Below are 20,181 nucleotides of genomic sequence, written 5' to 3'. Positions count from 1 at the left end.
TTGTCATCTTGCTAATCGAAGAATTGATGAAATTTTACACAACATAATATAATATGACGAATTTGTGTGTTCTTTATCCTCTCATCTCCAAAAGGTGTATTTTGCAACCAACACTCATTCTTCCATTGTTCTGTAGCTCATTCTAGTATGTTGTGTACAATAGGTGCCAATGTTCCTATTTCTTGTATTTCAATTATATGAGATAAGTATCCCTTGCACCATGCTTTGTAGGTGCTAAGGGATATAATCATTTTTAAAAGCATTTGAGTAGAAGTTCCTTAGCACCAAGACACTGAATTGCTATCTTGAACAACCTTTGCCTTTTCCTCTAGACAATTTGTTCTTGGAAGTTAGTCTATTCATGTGGATCAATATTAACCATTATTTCCTTTATAAATTGTGTTTCTTAATTGAAAGGGACCGCCTCTTGCTTTAAGGATAATAACTTACCAACAGATTTCTTTTCTTCATCCAACCTTTGGCAAGCTTCCTTTTATTGCTTCTTTGGTTTTCTTTTATGGGTTAGGTCTTGGTCATAGGTGTTAGTTTTTAGGGTCTGAGTGGAGTGAATTGAATTGAAATAAAATAAAAAATTATTATTGAATTGGTTAATTAAGAGCAACAAACCAATTTAAACTAACAAAATATATTTGTCACCACATTTGTACTTTCATTGAACCTACACCAATGAATATACATCTCTTGCTCAAGTAACATCATTAGTTGTTACATTTTAGTTGTATGACCTCGATCTGTTCTACGATATACATATGTTGCATATTACAATGTTACAATATGTTAACAAGTTTACCAAATGAAAATAATTATACAATATTTATATATACCTAATATGTTGTGAATGCTTCACTACAATCATGTGACATAAATTTATTATGCGGGAGAACATAGTCCATATCAATGTTGTCTATACCCAAAAACATGGAAACTTCATTTGATATCTTCGTGTAAAAGTCTTCATCCATAGTAAATCTAACAAAATAAAATTTAAGTGTCAAAAACTAATATACACGCTTTTATAAAATCAACTCTTGAAAAAAAAAACACTTGATCTCTAGAGCACCTAATCCTAGAATGTGAAATATGTATTTCGAATTAGACCTTCTACAATACATTATTTGCTTTCCAAAATATCTAATTTATAATATATATTTCGCATTTTGCATGTATTATGTAATATTTAATCTTTGAAAACATATTTAAGATTCTAATTAGAAAATTTAGAAAGCATATCATATTTTCAAAATTAAATGTATTAAATAATGTAAGATATGTATGTTCTAGAAAACTTCTTTAGAATAGATAATTCATAATAATGGTCTCGTTATTTTGAAATGTTCTATCCAAAAGTCAAAATTCATATTCCGATTAATCAAATTCAAAATATTTATTTTTTATATGAATATATTCTAGATTTTTTTTTTCTAAAAGTTTATTTTCAAATTGATTGATACATAAACTTGTGAGATATCCATTAAAAAAACTCCATTGGTCCCATTTATACCTTTTGCCTAACCAACTTTAAATCACCATTAAAGCTCGTCGGAATCCTTAAACTTGTAGTAATGAAATACAAACTTGCAATGGAGTAAAAAAAAAGTATTGGAAGCAAGAAAACTAAGAAAAATGAGACACCGTTGAAATAAACTATAAAAAATAAAATAAATGGAGTGCAAGTTGCAATTTGGAGGTGAATGAAGCAAAGGCCCAATAAGAACACACAGGTCGTTTTGTAAGGAAACTAATGGGCTTTCCAATAGTGAATTAGGGTTATGCGTATTCTCTCTCTTATATAAGAGACCTTGCAACCCTGCTTCTTCCATCGACTTCTTTTCCCACATATTTCCCAGGTTCTTGTTTTCTTTTTTTCGCATTTGTTTGTTATGTTGTTTCTGTTTATTTTAACGGAACACTGAAATTTTCGAGCAGTGATGAAGAGAAAGTCATGCACCACTCTGATTATTCAGTGCTGATAAGACTCTAAACCCATTTAATCTGAGCTCTTTTTCTCTAAACACTACTGAGTTAGGTTATCCTTTTAAATTGATGCTTTTGGGTTTTACATTTTTGTGTTTTTAATTGTTCGTGATTTGGATCTAAAGTTGGATAAGGGAACCGTGTGATGGGGTTTTTTAACCCTAGCCATGATGCGGACCGTACAGCATTTATTGCTATTGGGGATAAATTTTTGGTTTCTGATGGTTCCCTGTTCATGCCATATTCCTTAGTCAGGTTTTGTATTTCATCTGAGTACTTGTTAGAAGTTCAAATCTTTTCTTTACAATGAATTTTTAAATTGGATTTAAATTGTAGTTGTTTGTATATAGTGATATGTTCGGGGCAATTTTTGTTTTGTTTGATATTGTTGAGTTAATTTTTTATTAGTTTTAGGTTCAATGAGTAATTTAGATAAAATCGATTTTTGAGATTTTATTTGATCTCTGCTGATGTTATTTCTGTTTTCAATGTTATTTGTTTTTCAAGTTATTTGTTTTTTCAATGTTATTTGTTTTTCAAGTTATTTGTTTTTCAATGTTATTTGTTTTTTCAATGTTATTTGTTTTTTCAATGTTTGTTTTTCAAGTTTTTCAAGGTTATTCGTTTTTCAAGGTTATTCGTTTTTCAAGGTTATTCGTTTTTCAAGGTTATTCGTTTTTCCAGGGGTTCAAACCTGAGTTCATCCTGACACTATTGAAAAAATTCGCCAAAACTGAATTTTGGCCAAAGATAACTTTTAAGGTAAAAGTTGAGAAAAGTTGAGAAAAGTTGAGACCAATCTAATTCATTAACAATTAAAGGAATTTATAAGAATAAAAAGTATATATAAAACCCTAAACCCTAGACGTTACCAACTAATTCATTAACAATATATGAATAAAAGTATATATATTAATGATTATTTGAAGATTATTTAAGTCAATCCCTGAACCCTAAAAACAAGTAAAACAAGATTATTTTCATGATTATTATAACAAGTGATAATTATAACAAACACCTAATATTTTCGAAAATATCTTTTATTCCCGATATAAACCGATATGAAAGTTCAGGAAAATAATACTTAAATCTTAAACCTTAAAATAATTTCTTCCAAATTATTCCAGATATAAACAGATATGAAAATTGAGGAATGAAAATAATAACTCTAAAATAATTTCTTTCCAAAAGATCTGGAAGTGAATTTGTTGTGTTGCCTAACTCTAAAATAATTTCTTCCGAAAAGGTCTGGAAGAGAATTTGTTGTCTTCTGAATATAAAAATCCAGAAACAAAATTTAAAAGTTCATTTTGAATAAAAATTTCTGGAATAAAAAAAATATTATATTAAGAGCATTTTCGTCTTTTTCATTGGTATTGCAGTGATATGATGATGGAGGAAGCAATTGTCAGAGATCTTTTATCATCTGCTTAAAGGCCTCTCCTCCTAAAACCTTATATCGGTTGCATGAAGATATTCCTATTCAAGTTTTTCTGCTAAGCTATAAAATTAAAATAACTAAATTATGATCGATTATGAAAATAAGCAAAATTTCCCTCAATACATACATGGCATATCCAACTGCAACAACATGAAACCTGGACATTTGTCTTTGAACCGTCCATTTTGAGTAACCCATAATTTAAATAAACCTCACAAAATGCAACACTTTGATCTACACAATCTGTCATTATCTCCAATGAACAAAATTTAATCTTCACATTGTTTATGAACATCTTAGTGTTCGAATCAAATGTTTGTATTTGTTAGTATACAATTGTATTGACTGTGTGATGTTTACTGTGTCCACGGAAGTGTATCAGGATAAGGATTTGGTTCACAATATTTGAATAAACCTTCAATTTCAGGGCAGCCAGTGGGATAAGGAATTGAGCGATGAAAAGGGTCACGCTTTAGTTTCTTGTGATAAAGTGAACCTCGACAGCCATATGGGTCTTTTTGGAACTGAGTTCTAACCAATTCCTCACCTTTCAGAGCAGCTGCTTTTGAATTTGATGTAGCAGGAGTACCTGCATAGAAGAACCTTGACTCTGGAAACCCAATAGCAGATCGATGTAGATGTGCAAATCTTTTTTCCTTGAAATCATAACTTACAACCTGATTTCCAGATTCAACAAATCAGATTCAAAGATTTCTTATTTTATTTCTTATCAGCATTTGGAAGCAAGTAATAAATGTAAGCAGTAAAAGCTTGTCGTGCAATAAAGGAATAAAATGGTTGATTTGACATAAGAAAGGGTTACGTACAGTTATATTTTGGGGATAGGAGCCAGTAAGCTCCCGGAATCGACAGACACTAAATAGAAGATTTTCAAAGCTGTCACGTGCATGCTCCTCTGTCAGTGCTCTCCATTTCACACCTTTTTCTTTACCTACAAACAACCCAAAAGAATGAGATCATTTCTGATAAAGGTTAATTTGGAAAGCATATGGATATAAACTAAAGATGAAAGATAGTCAGCACCCTCAGAAAAATGATGCAGCAGAAATTCATCAAGCTAACATTATATTTATTAGTTAGTAGGTCTATGGCATAAGCCATTATTCAGAACACAAGCCGTTTAAACACTTTTTACAAGATGAAAGATGAATGTCCCTCTGACTGTTCTTCCTTTCTTTCCCTATTTAAAAAAAATTCCCTATGATTTTTATGCTTTCAAATCACACAAGTTGGACTCAACTAGAATGAGTTTACCCAAGACCCAACATAAAAATCAGATATTTGAAAAATTGAAGTTGCTTTCCATAAAGCCAACTCATTAGATTTTAAAGTTGACAAGCCTAATTCATGCACTATTCCTATATATTCAGATCAATGTTGTCAAATTCGAAGGAACCAAAAAAAAAATCATGACACAACTTGTAAGGGTTTGAGTGTATGAAACACTATATTCAAAAACCTATGCATGCATACAAGAACAATAATTTATAATAATTCATAAATAGTGACAACTAAAAATAGGTTCACAATTTATAAAATTACTCATAATGTATAATAAATTCATAATTTTTTAATATAAACAAACTATCCTAGGAAACCATTTATATTAAAATCAAGATAGTTATCCTCCTCCACATAATCCTCATGTTTATTATTGTCATCCCATCACCTTCATCATTGTCAGCAATTAGAGGAACCTCCAACTCATCCATAGGTACACCACCACCACCATTCTCCAAGTTCAACTAATATGTTTTCATCTGAAGCATCCAAATCTAAATTTGCTTAATTCTCTTTCACAATCCATTCATCATCAAAAGTAGGATCACCAATTTATAGTCATTTGTTTTCTAACATTCTTCTTGTTCAATCTTGAATTAGCAAATCAGAAACATCACATCATTCATGATGTTTTGTTGTAAATGATTTCTTTTCTTTGTGTGGACTTAATAATTATACAATTAACTAACACATCATACTAGCCTATTAGGTGGTATAGAAAAATAATTATAAAATCGATTTGATAAATTCAAATTCTTATCCTTTCAAAAGTATTCCAATTATGCTCACAACCAAATGAACTATAAGTCAAACTCAACTCTAATAGTGAACCTTTGTAATTCTAGATGTTCAACACCATATGATTGTCACGTGTTGGAGTTTTGGTTTTTAGTGCATATTGAGCTAATAAACTACTAAAATAATCCAAATTTGCTCTTGAAACTCTCAATCTAAGCATCAATCTTTTCTCATCAATGTCTCACCAACCTACCTATAAACAATCATAAATTCCACACTTCACTTCATAGTCAATTTTAAATTCAAGATCATTGTGTGCTAGAGCATAATTGCACAAACCAATTTTGACTAAGGGCTTAATCCAACAAAGCATGAAATATGAAATAGTTGCATTTGACAGACACTATATAAAAAAAAGCATATCATGCAACAAGCAAGTGTTTCGTCTAACATATAAAGCACCATGCAGATTTTCCACTTTGTAATTGTTGATGATGATCAAACAATAAGTGAACAAATTTTAAGCTAACATTAACATAAAGAATATTTGTTAGGCTTAATTTTGTGTTGCAAGGAATGTCTTCTCCATGTATCGCCAAGATGATCAACGCCAAATTAAAGTCTACGTCAAAGATCTCTTGGGATACGAGCTAAGGTTGCAATGTCTATCAACCATTCTAACAACAAGCATATGTCAACTCTAACCCAGCTATCTGCCCATTACGATGTGCACTTTTACCATATTTTGGTGCAAAAAGTTATGCTACCTAGAAAGATAAGTACTATTAGCTATCAAGGATGTTGTGTGAAGAAAATAAGATAAATTAATGTTGCATGAAGCACATTCAACGCTTCTCACCGATCAAGCTCATCAGATGATAGAAGAAAGATGGACATTCAAATGAGTTCAAAGCTACTTAGCAGCTAGAAAAGGGATTGTAATGACAACATTCTTCAAGTGCTATATAAATACAAGCTCTGAAGAGAAGATAAAGAAGTTATGTCACTATATAGTGCCAAATTCCTGCAAAATTTTCTCATTGCCCAAAAGCTTTACAAGAACATTGTAGTATTCATTAGCAAACTATGAAAGAGTGTTTATCCTTGTAATCTATGCTTCTTGTTTTAGCCTTTTTCTAACATTCTCTGAATCACCTATGCTATTACCCCCTTCAAATCATTTGAATTTTGACTGATCAAATTTTGCAATTGATAAACAACACCCCACATTAATTTTTTAATATCTTCAAGAATTGCTATACATGCTCCAACATCCTTTGAAGTTCTTGCTAAATTAAGTTTCAATTTATAAATTCCCCTTGTTAATACTTTATCACAATATTTAAACTTCACATTGTTGTTTTCCCATCAATTGAAACCCAATGACTCCATGCAGGATCAATGCTTGTTCCAATATCACTTTCTCTTTTAGCAGCCTGATCTGAACCACCTTCAGTGATGCCTTTTTCTTCTTCTTCAAATTCTAAAGAGGACAAAACACTCTCCAAAATGGCACTAAAAATTGAAGAAAGTATTAAGAAAAAATTTGAAGATGAAGGCAACTACCAACGATGTTGATGTGAGAGTCGAAGATGGGGACGTGATGACCATGAGAGTTATGATGGCCAACGACAGTAGTAAAGCTAGCGTTGACAACAACATCCGTGTTGAGATGGCTAACAAGGATGATGGTGATGGTTGTGTTGTTGATAATGAGAGCATGTGTTGTTGAGAGTTCATTGGTTTTGTTTGATTTGTGAATGGGAACCCAAGGGGAAAAGAGCCATCCTTAAGAGTTGGGCTTCTTTTTCAAGTTAAGTTTTTTAGCAAACAAATGTGGACACGTTGCACGATTCTCTAATTTCACAAGCAACAACACAATCCTATTACAATCCGCATTTCTCCCAATCTGTCGTGACATCAGCTCACTGCATCCCCCTTACTCGCAAAATCGCACGAGTATGAGAGTATACTCATGATTTTAACAACATTGATTCAACCACATGATTGTAAACATTAAGAACATTAAAACCTTATCCTACTAGGTAAAGTCAGTTACATGGATCATATGACTTCATGGGAACATAGTTAAAGACCATGACAACTTCCTCCAAAGCCTTTTTTGGTCTTTCTCTCCTTTTCACAAAACTAAAATATGCAATCTACTATTTTAATTGGTGGCTCTCATGGCCTTCTTGGTATGTGTCCAAACCACTTTTTTAGATATTCATCATCTTTTCTCAATCTATGTTATACCAATCTTCTCTTGTATATAATAATTTTGTATGTTGTCAGTTCTTGTGTGGCCTCACATGTATCATGACTTCCTTCTTTCCTTCATGTCATCCCTTTAAACCACCACATTCACTACCATTTAATATAGCTTGACAAAAAAAAAGAATAAAACTCAATTTCAACACTAGTAGATACTCTACAATAAAAAATATCTCTCAAAACTTTTCTCTATTTTGGTCATCTTGCCTAGTATCCTTTGTGTAACATCCTCATTAATTTCCCTATCACTTTGTAATATTAATCCTAGATATGTTTTTTATTTCATTCTTAGGAAGGAGTCAAACTCCCATGCCAGTGCATTTACAATAACTCACCAACTGCTCAACCAACTATGTTATATTTAAATTTATAAACTTGTTGTACAATATCTTCAATTTTTACTTCCAAGTTAGATTCCTCGTCTCTTGCTAAAGTTAAAATGCTTAGACTTTAGTGTATTCCTAGTAAGCTAAAACCCTTTGTTTCCAAAGTGTGTGTCCGAAGTTCAAGCCTAATGTTAACTATTTCCCTTCATGTTCATCCCTCAGTGAAGACTGTCATCCGCAAAAAAAAAAAAACCCGTAAATTTAACCAGTAAAGATTTATGACCAAATCTTTCGTATGTCCTTGAAAAGCACATCCAAGATTAAATTGAACGAGTAAAGATTTATGACTGAATCTTGATGCAATCTTATCCCATAAGAAAATTCTTAGCCTCATCTCTTGGAGTGCTCAAGCTGTCAAATGACTTGTAAACATTAAAAGAAATATCCTATAACATGAAATATGAAAAATAATTCTACTAAAATTAAATATGATGTTTTATTAATATTACAGCACTTCCCAAGGGATATATGATCTTATTGCTAATGAGAAAAGATGTCTGTAAATAAGGAAAATCACATATTCAATTTTCCAATTCTCATGTTCTTTTTCACATACCTATGCAACCCAAGACCAGCTAATTCCCAACTTAATCGACCATTTTCAATCATCTTTTATTATAACAAGTTATAGTTTGTTTTTGGACATTTATATCTCGCACATAGTGGCTGATCTTCCAGAGAGCAACAAACTACATATCCAAAGCAGCAGTGCCAAACACTTGACAAACATAAGAAGTACAATCAGGGCAATTATATTCTATTCCTTATCCTTTGGAATTGTTCCTAACTTTTATTTTATCAGCAAAATAGTTCTTAACCTATTATCCCTAACAATAAGCATTGAGCAGGCATTTAGTTTCATCAATCAGACAAAATATGCTACAATGCAAGCGCCATAACTCACCAAACCACCCTTTTGAATCCGCAACAGCCCAGTAACTCTGCGCCTCGCTGCGGGGCCCCGCATCTCTCCGAGTCTCTCCACCGCTGAACAGGAGCAAAGCATAGTCATCCTTCGCCGCAATTTCAATCCCTTCAAGAATGTGTGTCACAAAAGTGGAAGCTTGGCCAGGATTCTTCTGATAAGACTCTAAAAACCACGAATCCTCCTTGTCAATTTTGCCACAACTACTACTAGTGTAAACAGAATGCCCAGCAACCATCACAAGGTTTTTAAGCTTGGAGAAAGGAAAATCATCAGAACCCACGTCAGCTTTTACAGAGCCACTTTGCACCATATGTTGGGTTCCATAAAAAGAGAAAATAAAGAAAAGTGTGAACACAAAGGACAAGGCTAGGAAGAGACCCAGTAGAGGGTGAAGCTTAAGGTAGTGGTGGAATCGATTCCCAAATGATTTTATCATTCTGATGGGGTGAAAGGGCGACCTTTTGGGCTTTCGTGTTCGTTTTGTGGCGGTTCCTGATTCTACGTCGAAATCGCTTTCTGGGTATGCGATAAAGGACTTGGGAGGCTGAGATCCAAAAGGGGCAGAGTTCATTGTAATGGGGTTTTCTATGATTTGGCAAAGATGGTGAAGCTAAGCAAGGGAATCATTGGATCGCTGTGGAAGCAGGACTGGTGAAGAAGGTCTCACATGAAGCAGTGAATGGGAAAATGTGGTGTTTGAAGGCTCTGATGATTCACAAAGAGAATTGAATTGAAGGATCTGAGTTGGAATGAGAGAAAATAATTATGAAAATGGAGAATTGAAAGTTTTGGTTTGTTTGAGTGAAATTGCAGAGACTTGTTATTGCAGAAGTCTGCTTGGAAGGGGAGCAATGCAGAGGATCAACAAGAGATCCAACTTTGGAGGATCTGTCTTTTTCTCTATTGGAAATCTCTATATTTTTTTATTCATGCAAGAAGTGTCAATTTAATTCTTAACAAAATAAATACTTAATTTAAATTAATTTTTTAATGTATAAAAAAATTAAAATATTTCTCAATATAACTGGAAACTTACTGTGTCCACTTTTTTTTATAATAATATTAATAATAAAATAATTATTATAACAAAATTAAATACAAAAATATTAAAAGTTATATATATATATTTAATAATTTTAAAAATAAATTTTTATTAACTTTAACATGATTTAGTAATTAGAAAACTTGTAAATTTTTTTAAACCATAAAGATAATATATATATATATATATAAGTAATAAATTTTAATTTTAATTTATAAAATCATTGATTACAGAATAAAATAACACTTTAATTTTTATGGATAATTTTGTAAATAATGAAAACTAAAGAATTATTAATAAATATAAAGATGCAAAGAATAAAAAAGTATAAAAATGTAATTACAATAGTTTCTAGATTTTATAATTTTTTATGATTAATAGTGAGTCTAGTACCATGCATGATCTTTGCCACATCATAATACTTATCAATTTTTTAGGTGTTTCAGTTCACATTTTAAGATTTAGATACTATTTAATTGAATTACATTTTTTTTAAGTGTATTATCGAACACTAATATAAGAATGAGGTTGCATATTATACTTTGGATTATCGATGTATTTGTTGGGAATTGATTTATTGCTTTAAGTATTTATATAACATGGATAACTAAATCTTAAACTCTAAACTACACATCTGAATAAATTACAGATATTTTTTAAAAAAATTATAAGATCAAGAATGTTATTAAAGAATATTTTATAGTAAATACTCACAAATCATCATCAAAGAATAATTGAACTCTATTGGGTCCGATCTAATCATCCATACAACCAAAGACCCAACACAACTACTATAAATAAGAAAACATCTTAAGGCCAAATTTAACATAATCCTGATCTTGAACTAACATCCTTTACTTGAACTAGAATTGACTTCAAAGTTGAAGTATAATTACAGGTACCCCTGCCGAGGACTTAAAGACTAAGAAATAGATAAATCGAAGACTGAGAAGTTAAAGACCGAGAAGTCGAGAAGTTGAGAAGTCGAAGATCGAGAAGGACACATATAACGAAATTCAGCTTTATAAGAAACATTTTTTGCTCCCATCGTGGGACCAAAAGAAAACTTTACTAAGAAGCTACATGGTAACTACTAGAAATATGACGAGTAATAACAAACATGCATTAGAGGATGTGGAGAACTTTCTACTTTTATCTTCTTCATTTTCCTTCTCCTTTCTTCGTTCTCTGTCAATGCAACACTTACTTAAAAGTGTCATCCGGCGTGTCCTCAAACTGGGTCGTGTCCGGCCTAGCTAAATGCATCTGACACCGTGTCGTCCTTGTGTTCGATGGGTGTCTATGTTCGATACGCGTTCGATGCACGAGAGCGCCTATCATGAAAAGTGTACGAGCTTCATAAATAAGGATACACTAGCAGTAACAAAATATTTTTTTTTTCTAAATTTAAAAAAAAAGAAAAAAAATTCTAATTAAATAAAATAAAAAAATCTGAAAATAAATAGAAACAAATAAATTCAAAAATATGAAAATAAATTAAAATAAATAAAAGCAAATAAATTCCAAATAAGGATTAAAACAATAAAATCAGATTTTCAAATTAAAAGAAAACAAAATAAAATAAAAACACATATGTAATAAAATAAAATAAAACAATTTTGTACATAAAACAAAATAAAAAATAGTAACAAATATAGACACAATAAAGAAGTATAAACAAAAATTAAGAATTATTAACAAAAATAAAAAATAGTTAGAATATTCATAATATTTAGGTATTTATACTCAAACATTAAGCTGTTCCTAGACAACGATGTCAAAAACTTAATAATGTGTCCCTAAAAACGAATATCGAACCCATAAGGAGCAATTGAATAATCAAGTAAAATATTCACTAAATATTCAACAAAATAATAAAAGTTTGTTGGAATAATAATAGAAATTAACATTTCAAGTCTATTCCTAACACTCAATTATGTTAAGTATTATTGTTTAGGTCAGAACCCTAAAAATACTTTCCAGTCAGATTTACGATTCTAGATCAAGAATTATAAACAAAACAATAATACCAATAATCAATCAAGAACAAAATATTATATTCAGACATCACCTCAATACATAAGAGTTTGAACATATTACTCTCAATCCCAAAGGGAAGAATTAGCCACACATCTTTTAACACCTTCTATTCTCCCAATTGGATTACAAGTCACTCATTGGTGTTTTCCTCTCAATCGTGCACACTAAGATTGTGCCTCAAACCCCCTATTTAACCTAATTTGGTTGGGGTTAAGTGACTTCTCGCTTGGGCGCTAATAGGCTTGCATAGGTGAGTAAAACATAAAAAGACCCAATGTTACTAGCGTTATCTCGCTCGAATGAGATCCACTAGTGGCATCTTGGCTTTTTGTGAGTTTGGGTAGCTTTGGTGAGTGTTGATGCATTCCAACTTTCTCTTTTTAGCTTTGTATATTTTCCTTTTTCCCAATTATCTTGATTCTTCCCTAGAATCCTGAAATTAACACAAATTTGGAAATAAATCGTTCTTATTCAAATTAAAATCATATAATATGTAAAAAGATATAAATTCATAAATTATGAGTTATTTTATACTTATTTTAACAATTAATACTTATAAGTGCCTATATTTTAATATAAAATATTACTGAAATTTGACACTTATCAGTTATCTTGAAATGTTTCTTTAAGGTTTTGGTTGATTTCTTATGAGTTTCTCAGAAACTCAACCAAGGTTTATGGAAGTTATGCTAGGTAAAAAAAATGTTTTTGGTGGTGTTTCTTAGTTTTCAAGTATTCAAAATGTAGGAATTTGTTTTGGTCACCTAGGGGAAGGGTTTGAAGGGCTTGATTTGAATTATAAAACAGTTTTAGGTAGCCAAAAAGGAGAAGGCTAAATTTTGGGAGTTGTAAGTGTTCTTGAAGAAACTTTGGTGCTTCTTCATGTGTTTCTTAGCTGAATCTTGAAGTTAGGTGTGGAAGTTTTTGGATGAATATGTATTTGTAATTTTGGGTGGTTCTTGAAAAGATTTAGGAGGTGATCCTTAACAAGAACACATAGAAGATATAAGAACTAAGGAAGATAGTAAACATCTAAAAAGTAAATGGAATAGGAGTAAGATAGCATAATGAGTATCTTACAAAATATACACAACCTATAAGGTTGAAAAAAAAATCCTTGGAGGTATCTTGACACACTTTCTTGATTTCTCCAAGAAAGACAAAGAGAAGGAGATAATACTTAGGAAAACTCAACCAAGTAAGTTTAATCTCAACCAAAAAGCATGCAAAAAGTTATTCAAGATCTCAAATGTATATTCAATTCAAAGGTGTCTTTACAATGCTCATATGAGTTTCTTTTATAAGGTCTTGGCTATAAGAATCCAACCTCATTTACAAAAGTGAAATTTAATTCCCACCTAAGGTGTTAGAGCATCTCCTTATTCTTATTATAATCTAGAGTAAGTTATTCTAGAAATTACTAACATATGTTTCTTTTCAATGTATTTTTCATATGAAATACTTTCTTCTATATTTTATTTGCATGTTAATATTCATTGACTTGTCTTCTTGAGGAATATTCGTCAAGCTTTTCTTTATTTGAAGACTCCACTTTTAGGGTCACATAAAAAACAAAAGAAGATGTTTGAATCACAAATAAAGCAAAAAAATATTAAAAATATGTAAGTCAAAGATTAAAGTACAAAAGACAAGTTCATATGAACTTGAAATACATGTTTGTCAAAGAATAACAAATAACTCAGATGAAAAAGAGTGTTAGACGACTTTGCCAAGCTATGAACAAATGCTTTTGATGCGGACATCCTCCAAGGTCTTTCTCAAGAGGGAGGGAATGATGCGGACATCCAAGCCCAAGGGCCACGCACAACTTATTTTATTTGGAGTTAGGATTTGAACTCAAGACCAAGTACAAAGTATCAACCTAACCACTGGGACAAATGATCATTCTTGAAATATAAGGATTGTAGTATCGTCTTATTTTCTTACAAACAAGAAAAGACCTTTGTAATTTATACACTATTGGACCTCAGATTAGGGGGACGAATATTTTGACAATTTTTGAGAGTGTTTCTCTGCTAGAGTTTTTCCCTGTATCTTGCGATCTTATTAAGAATCCACCAATTTTTGTGGCGATCATCCTTAGGCTTATCAAACCTTGTTTGTGGCGCCTTCCTTTATCCAGGTTTTTATTGTTACTGTTTTGAATTTATTTTGTTCCGTAACCCTAAATTTCCAATTTTATTGTCATTCCTATTTGGATTAATATCAGTTGGTATTCAGAGCAAAGGTTTGAGTCATAATATAATTGTGCATCCTGAATTTTTTTCCCCTCATTACTGCTCACGGGATACTGTTCATGACACTGTTCACGGTACTGTTTATTTATTTATTTTTTTTAAATTTTTTTTTAAAAAAAAGTAGAAACAGAAAAAAAAAAGAAAAGGAAGAAGAGGAAAACAGAAATAGAAAAAAAAAAACAAGAGGAAAACAGAAAAAAAAAATAGTTCTTATTCAGTGCATACTTGGTGTTTCTTAAAAGTTTTAAAAGTGTCCTGTCTACATATTTTATTTTCTCTATATATTGTTTTTGCTTGCTGTTTTTTAATTGTCTTGCTTGTTTGTTGATAGTGAAATTGTTCTTCACTATTTTGTTCTTTACTATTATTTTTAATTGATTCTGATTGCTACTTTGATTCTGGATTATTGATTGTTTGATTCTTGTAAGAACCTTAAGTAGAGAAAGAGTGGTAAAAGGCAGTGTGATCATTAGAAAAAAAGTCTTATTGTGTGAAACACGAGTGTTGAGTATAAACACGTGAGAAAGTGGCGTGAGGCCCAAACTTATTGTTATTTGTAATCTGTTTACTTGAGCATGGCAGGGAACCGTCAGATAGTGGACTGTCTCAACTACAGATGCAAGCCTTAACACAACACTTGGAAAGGATAATGAAACAACAAAGTGATGGACTCCATGAGAGGTTGGATCAAATGGAGCAAAAGCACAACAAGTAAATCCAGAAAATAGAGGGGGAGATAGGAGGAGGAGAAGAGAAAATGATGGAGAACAAAGAACTCTGAGAATTGATGGAATAAAATTAAATATTCCCACATTCAATGGGAAAAGTGATCCTGATGCTTACTTGGAGTGGGAAATTAAAGTGGAGCATGTATTTGCTTGCAATGAGTACAATGAGGAGCAGAAGATGAAGTTGGCAGCAGCTGAATTTTCAGCTTATGCTTTAACTTGGTGGAATAAATACCAAAGGGACAGAACTAGATATGAAGAACCCATGGTAGAATCTTGGACAAAAATGAAAAAGATTATGAGGAAGAGATATATTCCAGCAAGCTACAATAGGGATTTGCAACTCAAACTCCAAAAAATGACTCAAGGAAATAAAAGTGTGGAAGAGTATTTTAAAGAGATGGAGGTGACCATGATTAGAGCTGGAAAGAATGAAGAAAATGAAGCAATCATGGCTAGGTTTTTGAATGGACTGAACTACGATATTAGGGATATTGTGGAGCTGCAAGAGTATGTTGACATTGAGGACTTGTTGCATAAGGCTAACCAAGTAGAACAACAACTCAAGAGGAAAGGAATCATGAGGAGGAGTTCTAACAATAATAATAATTCCAACTGGAAGGATAAGGTGATGAAGAATAAAAGAGTTCCCTCAAGTTCAGGCATGTCTTCAAGTGGGAAGTCATCTAATAGATATAATAATTCACCACCTAAAAGGAAGAAAAGTGATGCCAAATGTTTCAAATGCTTAGGAAGGGGACATTATGCTGCAGAATGTCTAACAAAAAAAACTATGTACATGTTATCAAATGGACAAATAGACAGTGAACCTTCAAGTGAAGAAGAAAAGGAGGATGTAGAGGTGGAGTTGGATGCATTGGAGGGTGATTTGTTGATGATTTGAAGGCTTTTAGGAAGCAAAATGCAAGCTTTGGACTAAACCCAAAGGGAAAATATTTTCCATACTAGATGTTCCATTCAAGGGAAAATATGTTCACTCATAGTTGATGGAGGAAGTTGCACCAATGTAGCTAGCTCAAGACTAGTTACCAAATTGAATTTGGAGACAAAACCGCACCCAAGGCCATACAAGCTTCAATGGCTTAGTGAAGATGGAGAGATGATAGTGAGTAAACAAGTGGAGGTGAACCTATCCATAGGACAATATAATGACAATGTCTTATGTGATGTGGTTCCAATGGAGGCAACTCACATTTTGTTAGGGAGGCCGTGGCAGTTTGACACCAAGGCTATTCATGATGGTTTCACCAATAAAATCTCTTTCATGCAGAATAATAAAAAGATCATTCTCAAACCCTTATCTCCTAGAGAGGTGTGTGAGGATCAAATCAAATTGAGAGAAAAGAGAGTCCAAGAGAAAAGAGAGATGAGTGAAACACCTAAACAGAGCAAGAGTGAAACTGATGGCATTCTCATGGAGCTCTTCTTGGATGTTGGTGAAAAATGGTGCGGAAGCTTATGGATGCAATGGGCAAGGTCCTCCTAGGAGTTGTGGTGACCTTGAAGGTGCATGAAGAGTATGGAATAAGGGAGGTTCGGCCAGCCCTTTGATAGATGGTGAAAATGAAGATTAGGTCCTAGAAACTAGGCAAAGGCAATGTATGGCACTAAATTGGCAGCATAACATTACTCTCATTAATCTTGCAAATACAAGAGTCAAGCCCTCTTATTTATAGTGTTTAGAGGGCTGAAAATTCAAAAGAAAGTGGAGGGAAATTCAAATGAGAAGCATTTGAATTTGGAGCCAATTCCTAGTCACAAGGGAAGTGTGACTTGGTTTCTTTTTTTGGCACCTCCTAAATCTATACCTACACCTTCTTTTGTGTCACATGGAAGGTGTGACTTAGCTTTTTTTACATTTGCACCTCTTATATTTATATCTACACCTCCCTTTATGTTCTACTAAAAAAATACTCAAAAGTAATTACAAAAGAAAGACATCCAATGATGCTTAGTTTGCCCATATCTTCTATTTGTTGGGCTTGAGTTGAAGCTTGAACTTGTATTTGGGCTTGGGCTTGGGCTTTTTCTATCATGGGCTTGGGCCTCTTCCATCATCCCCTCCCTCTTGAAAAGGATTTGTCCTCAAATCCAATGCTTCTTCTTCATTATCATTATGTGGATGTATGTGGCTGGATGGTTTCCATCATCCCCTCCTTCTTGAGAGGATCTGTCCTCAGATCTACAGGTTTGACCTCGAACAACAACCTTATTCCTATTTTGAAAACTAGGCTCGTCCTCCAGGATCAAATGTCCATGTCTGTGAGTCATCAAACAAATCAAATGTGTTAGTTTGAGCAGTTGTGTAAACATTAATTTCAGGAAGTTGCCATTCCTTTTGTTTTTCTATTGTTTTTGGCAACTTCTCATAATATTTCTCTATTTGTTGTTGTATTTGTTCTTGAATCCTCTCATGCATTTTCTTAACAAAATCATCTTTTGCAACTCCTTCCTTACGCACAAAGGTATGTGGATTAGGAAGGGGTAATAAATCTAAAGGAGAAAGAGGATTAAGTCCATATACAACTTCAAATGGGAAAATATTGGTAGTTTTGTGAACTACGCTATGGTATGTATGCTCATCTCTAGAGTTATGTTTGTCCTTTTATGATTATTCTAGGCATAGTAGAATGAGCTAGATTTTCAAATGTATTTTGACCATGCTTTTGAGGATGATAAGAATTTAAAGTGTACAACTTAGTTGCAAGTTTTCCCAAGAGAATCCTCAAATCATGGTTTGCGAAATTTGGAGCTCTATCCAACACTATGCTTGAAGATAAACCATGAGGATGTATCACTTCTCTAGAGAAGAGTTTATCCATATCCATGAAAATGGAATCAAAACCTTTTGTTGTCCTAGGAAGCTCTAATATGAAAGTTGTGTCTTCCCAAGGATCATTTGCAAAAGGTGAAGGAGTATAGAGTTCTTGAGACATTGCCTTAGGTGTAGTTTGAAAACAAGAATTGTACCTAAGGTAATGTCTTTGAACCTCTTTTCTCATGGGGGACAAAAGTTTTCCTTTTAAAAGCTCTAGAGTTTTATCAACTCTAATTTGACCCATGAGTTCTCCTTCATGAAGACTTTCTCTCTTATGTGTAAAGATAGTCTCGTTGTTACAACCATTGTTTATGAGAATTTGTACACTTGGCAATGGTTGTCTCAATAAGACATGACAAGTTTCTTTAGGCACTACCTCACATAAAAATTTATTTTTGTAGATGCTTATAGATAACTTGACATTCAATTGGTGATATCTTAGCACATATGAGAAATAATCTACTTTATCTTTATCTATGCAAGCTTCTTTTAAAGACTCTTCTTTTTTGCTTATGCTTGCAAGTGTTCCTTTACAAGAGGTAAGGCTAGGTTGTTCAACAAGAAGCATGTTTTCAAGGGTATTTTCAATGTGTTTGCCTTATTGAATGACCTTGTGGGAAGGAACACTCTTCTCCCACGCCTTTTGTTTCACAAGGTTCTCTTGCTTTTCTATTTTTACATTTTCATCACTCTCACTAGCTTCTTTTTCTTGGCTACTATTCTCATCTTTGTCCCTTAAGATCATAGATCTTTCATTGGAACATTGAGATGCTAATTGATCATTGCCAAGGTATTCTAAACATGGAATTTCTCTAGCTTAAGTGTGAGAGATATGCTTGGTTAGGTTTTGGGAAAGTTCTAGAGATGTTTCTTGTATATGTTCTTCCCCTCTATGGAACTCATCCTTGTCATAAGATACATAGTATGAACTTTGTTTTTGACTTGATTGTTTTCTCAAAATTTGTTTTTCAACTTTAATGCTAAGTTGAATCAAGTCATTTAAATCTCTATAAGGTAAAAGTTCAACTTTGTTTCTTATCTCAAGTTTGAGACCACTTAGAAACCTAGCTATGGTGGTATGGTTGTCTTCGTTAATCCTTGCCCTCTCAATATATGATATCATCTTTTGCCAATATTCTTCTACACTCATTTCTTTTTGATGAAGTCTTTGGAGCTTGTTCATCAACTTCCTATTGTAATGTGAGGGAATATGGCGACATCTCAAGGCTCCCCTAAGGTCATTCCAAGATGTAATGGGAGGATCCTTGTGGAGATGTCTCTCTCTTTTTAGGGCTTTCCACCAATACATAGCATCACATTGAAAACTTAAGGTAGCTAAGGGTACTTTCTTTTCTTCACTCACATGGTTGTAAGCAAACAATTGCTCTACCCTCATCTCCCAATATAGACATGTTTCTACATCTTCTTTTCCATAGAAATGAGGTAGCTCTACCTTAACCTCCTTTAGGTTTTCTTGTCTCTCTTTTCTAGCTCTCCTAGGGGGTGGTTCATTTATCCCAAGACTTTCTTCCCCAAAAGAATCATAAACTTGAGAGCTATATGCATGAGAATGTAATTTTTTTTATATTTGAGACTTCTCATCCTTTGCTTTAGTCAATTTATTAGTTTTGGTCTCATTCTCCAATTGTTTAGATGAAATTGATTGAATATCTTTGGAAAGTTGTTTCAAAAGGGATTTGATGGATTTCATATCACTTTCCATAGACTTTGAAGAATGAGAAGACATGACTAGAGCTTTGAGTCTAGAAATGTTTTACTTTGAGAAAAATGAGGGAAGTTAAAGAAGGTAGTTTTCCAGGTAAGAGAGGTGAGTCACAATGGACTACTTAAATACCAAGTCTTGCCTTAGCCAAAAACTATCCCTCAATGTCTTCACACAAATCTTTCTCTTGGTAAACCACTTAAAACACAATTAAGTTGGAGAAATCAAATTTTTAATGCAAGAAAACAATGCAAACTATCTAATCAACCAAGCAAAATTAACAAAGCTTAAACAAGACAAAACAGTTTGATAAGCGTAGCTAATTAAAGGTAAAAAGATGCAATTAAAACAATTAACAATTGCTAAGCTAGATAGTTCTAAACTAGTCGATCCTAGGTGAGGCTTCTTGGAGACTTGGAGCCCTTGAAGACACACTCACCGTCTAATTACGTAATTAAAGAAGTAATTAACAAAAGTTAAGTTACAA

At 32.6% G+C, this 20,181-nt stretch overlaps 2 protein-coding genes, 1 long non-coding RNA gene and 1 other non-coding gene across 4 annotated transcripts; 3 read left to right on the top strand and 1 right to left on the bottom strand.

Annotated features, from left to right (window-relative positions):
• The first annotated feature begins 1,779 nt into the window (after positions 1–1,779).
• Positions 1,780–4,164, top strand: LOC137813528 (uncharacterized). The gene is made up of 2 exons (XR_011081439.1): positions 1,780–1,868; positions 3,864–4,164. It is a non-coding gene; the product is annotated as an uncharacterized lncRNA (long non-coding RNA).
• On the top strand, positions 1,942–2,021 carry LOC137816747 (small nucleolar RNA Z221/R21b). Its single transcript, XR_011081862.1, has one exon. It is a non-coding gene; the product is annotated as a small nucleolar RNA Z221/R21b (small nucleolar RNA).
• Positions 3,511–10,000, bottom strand: LOC137813527 (uncharacterized protein C57A10.07). The gene is made up of 3 exons (XM_068615846.1): positions 9,041–10,000; positions 4,264–4,388; positions 3,511–4,113 (listed from the first exon to the last, which is right to left on the bottom strand). The coding sequence occupies exons 1-3, from the start codon at positions 9,633–9,635 to the stop codon at positions 3,793–3,795; spliced, it is 1,041 nt and encodes a 346-aa protein (XP_068471947.1). The 5' UTR covers positions 9,636–10,000; the 3' UTR covers positions 3,511–3,792.
• On the top strand, positions 9,666–16,036 carry LOC137815495 (uncharacterized). Its single transcript, XM_068618610.1, has 3 exons — positions 9,666–9,715; positions 14,987–15,115; positions 15,232–16,036. The coding sequence occupies exons 1-3, from the start codon at positions 9,666–9,668 to the stop codon at positions 16,034–16,036; spliced, it is 984 nt and encodes a 327-aa protein (XP_068474711.1).
• The last annotated feature ends 4,145 nt before the right edge of the window (positions 16,037–20,181 follow it).

The sequence above is a fragment of the Phaseolus vulgaris genome, chromosome 1, assembly GCF_000499845.2.
Source record: "Phaseolus vulgaris cultivar G19833 chromosome 1, P. vulgaris v2.0, whole genome shotgun sequence".
NCBI classification, from domain to species: domain Eukaryota; kingdom Viridiplantae; phylum Streptophyta; class Magnoliopsida; order Fabales; family Fabaceae; genus Phaseolus; species Phaseolus vulgaris.
The sequence above is the reverse complement of the archived record's forward strand: the minus strand, read 5'-3'. Positions and strand labels throughout refer to the sequence as shown.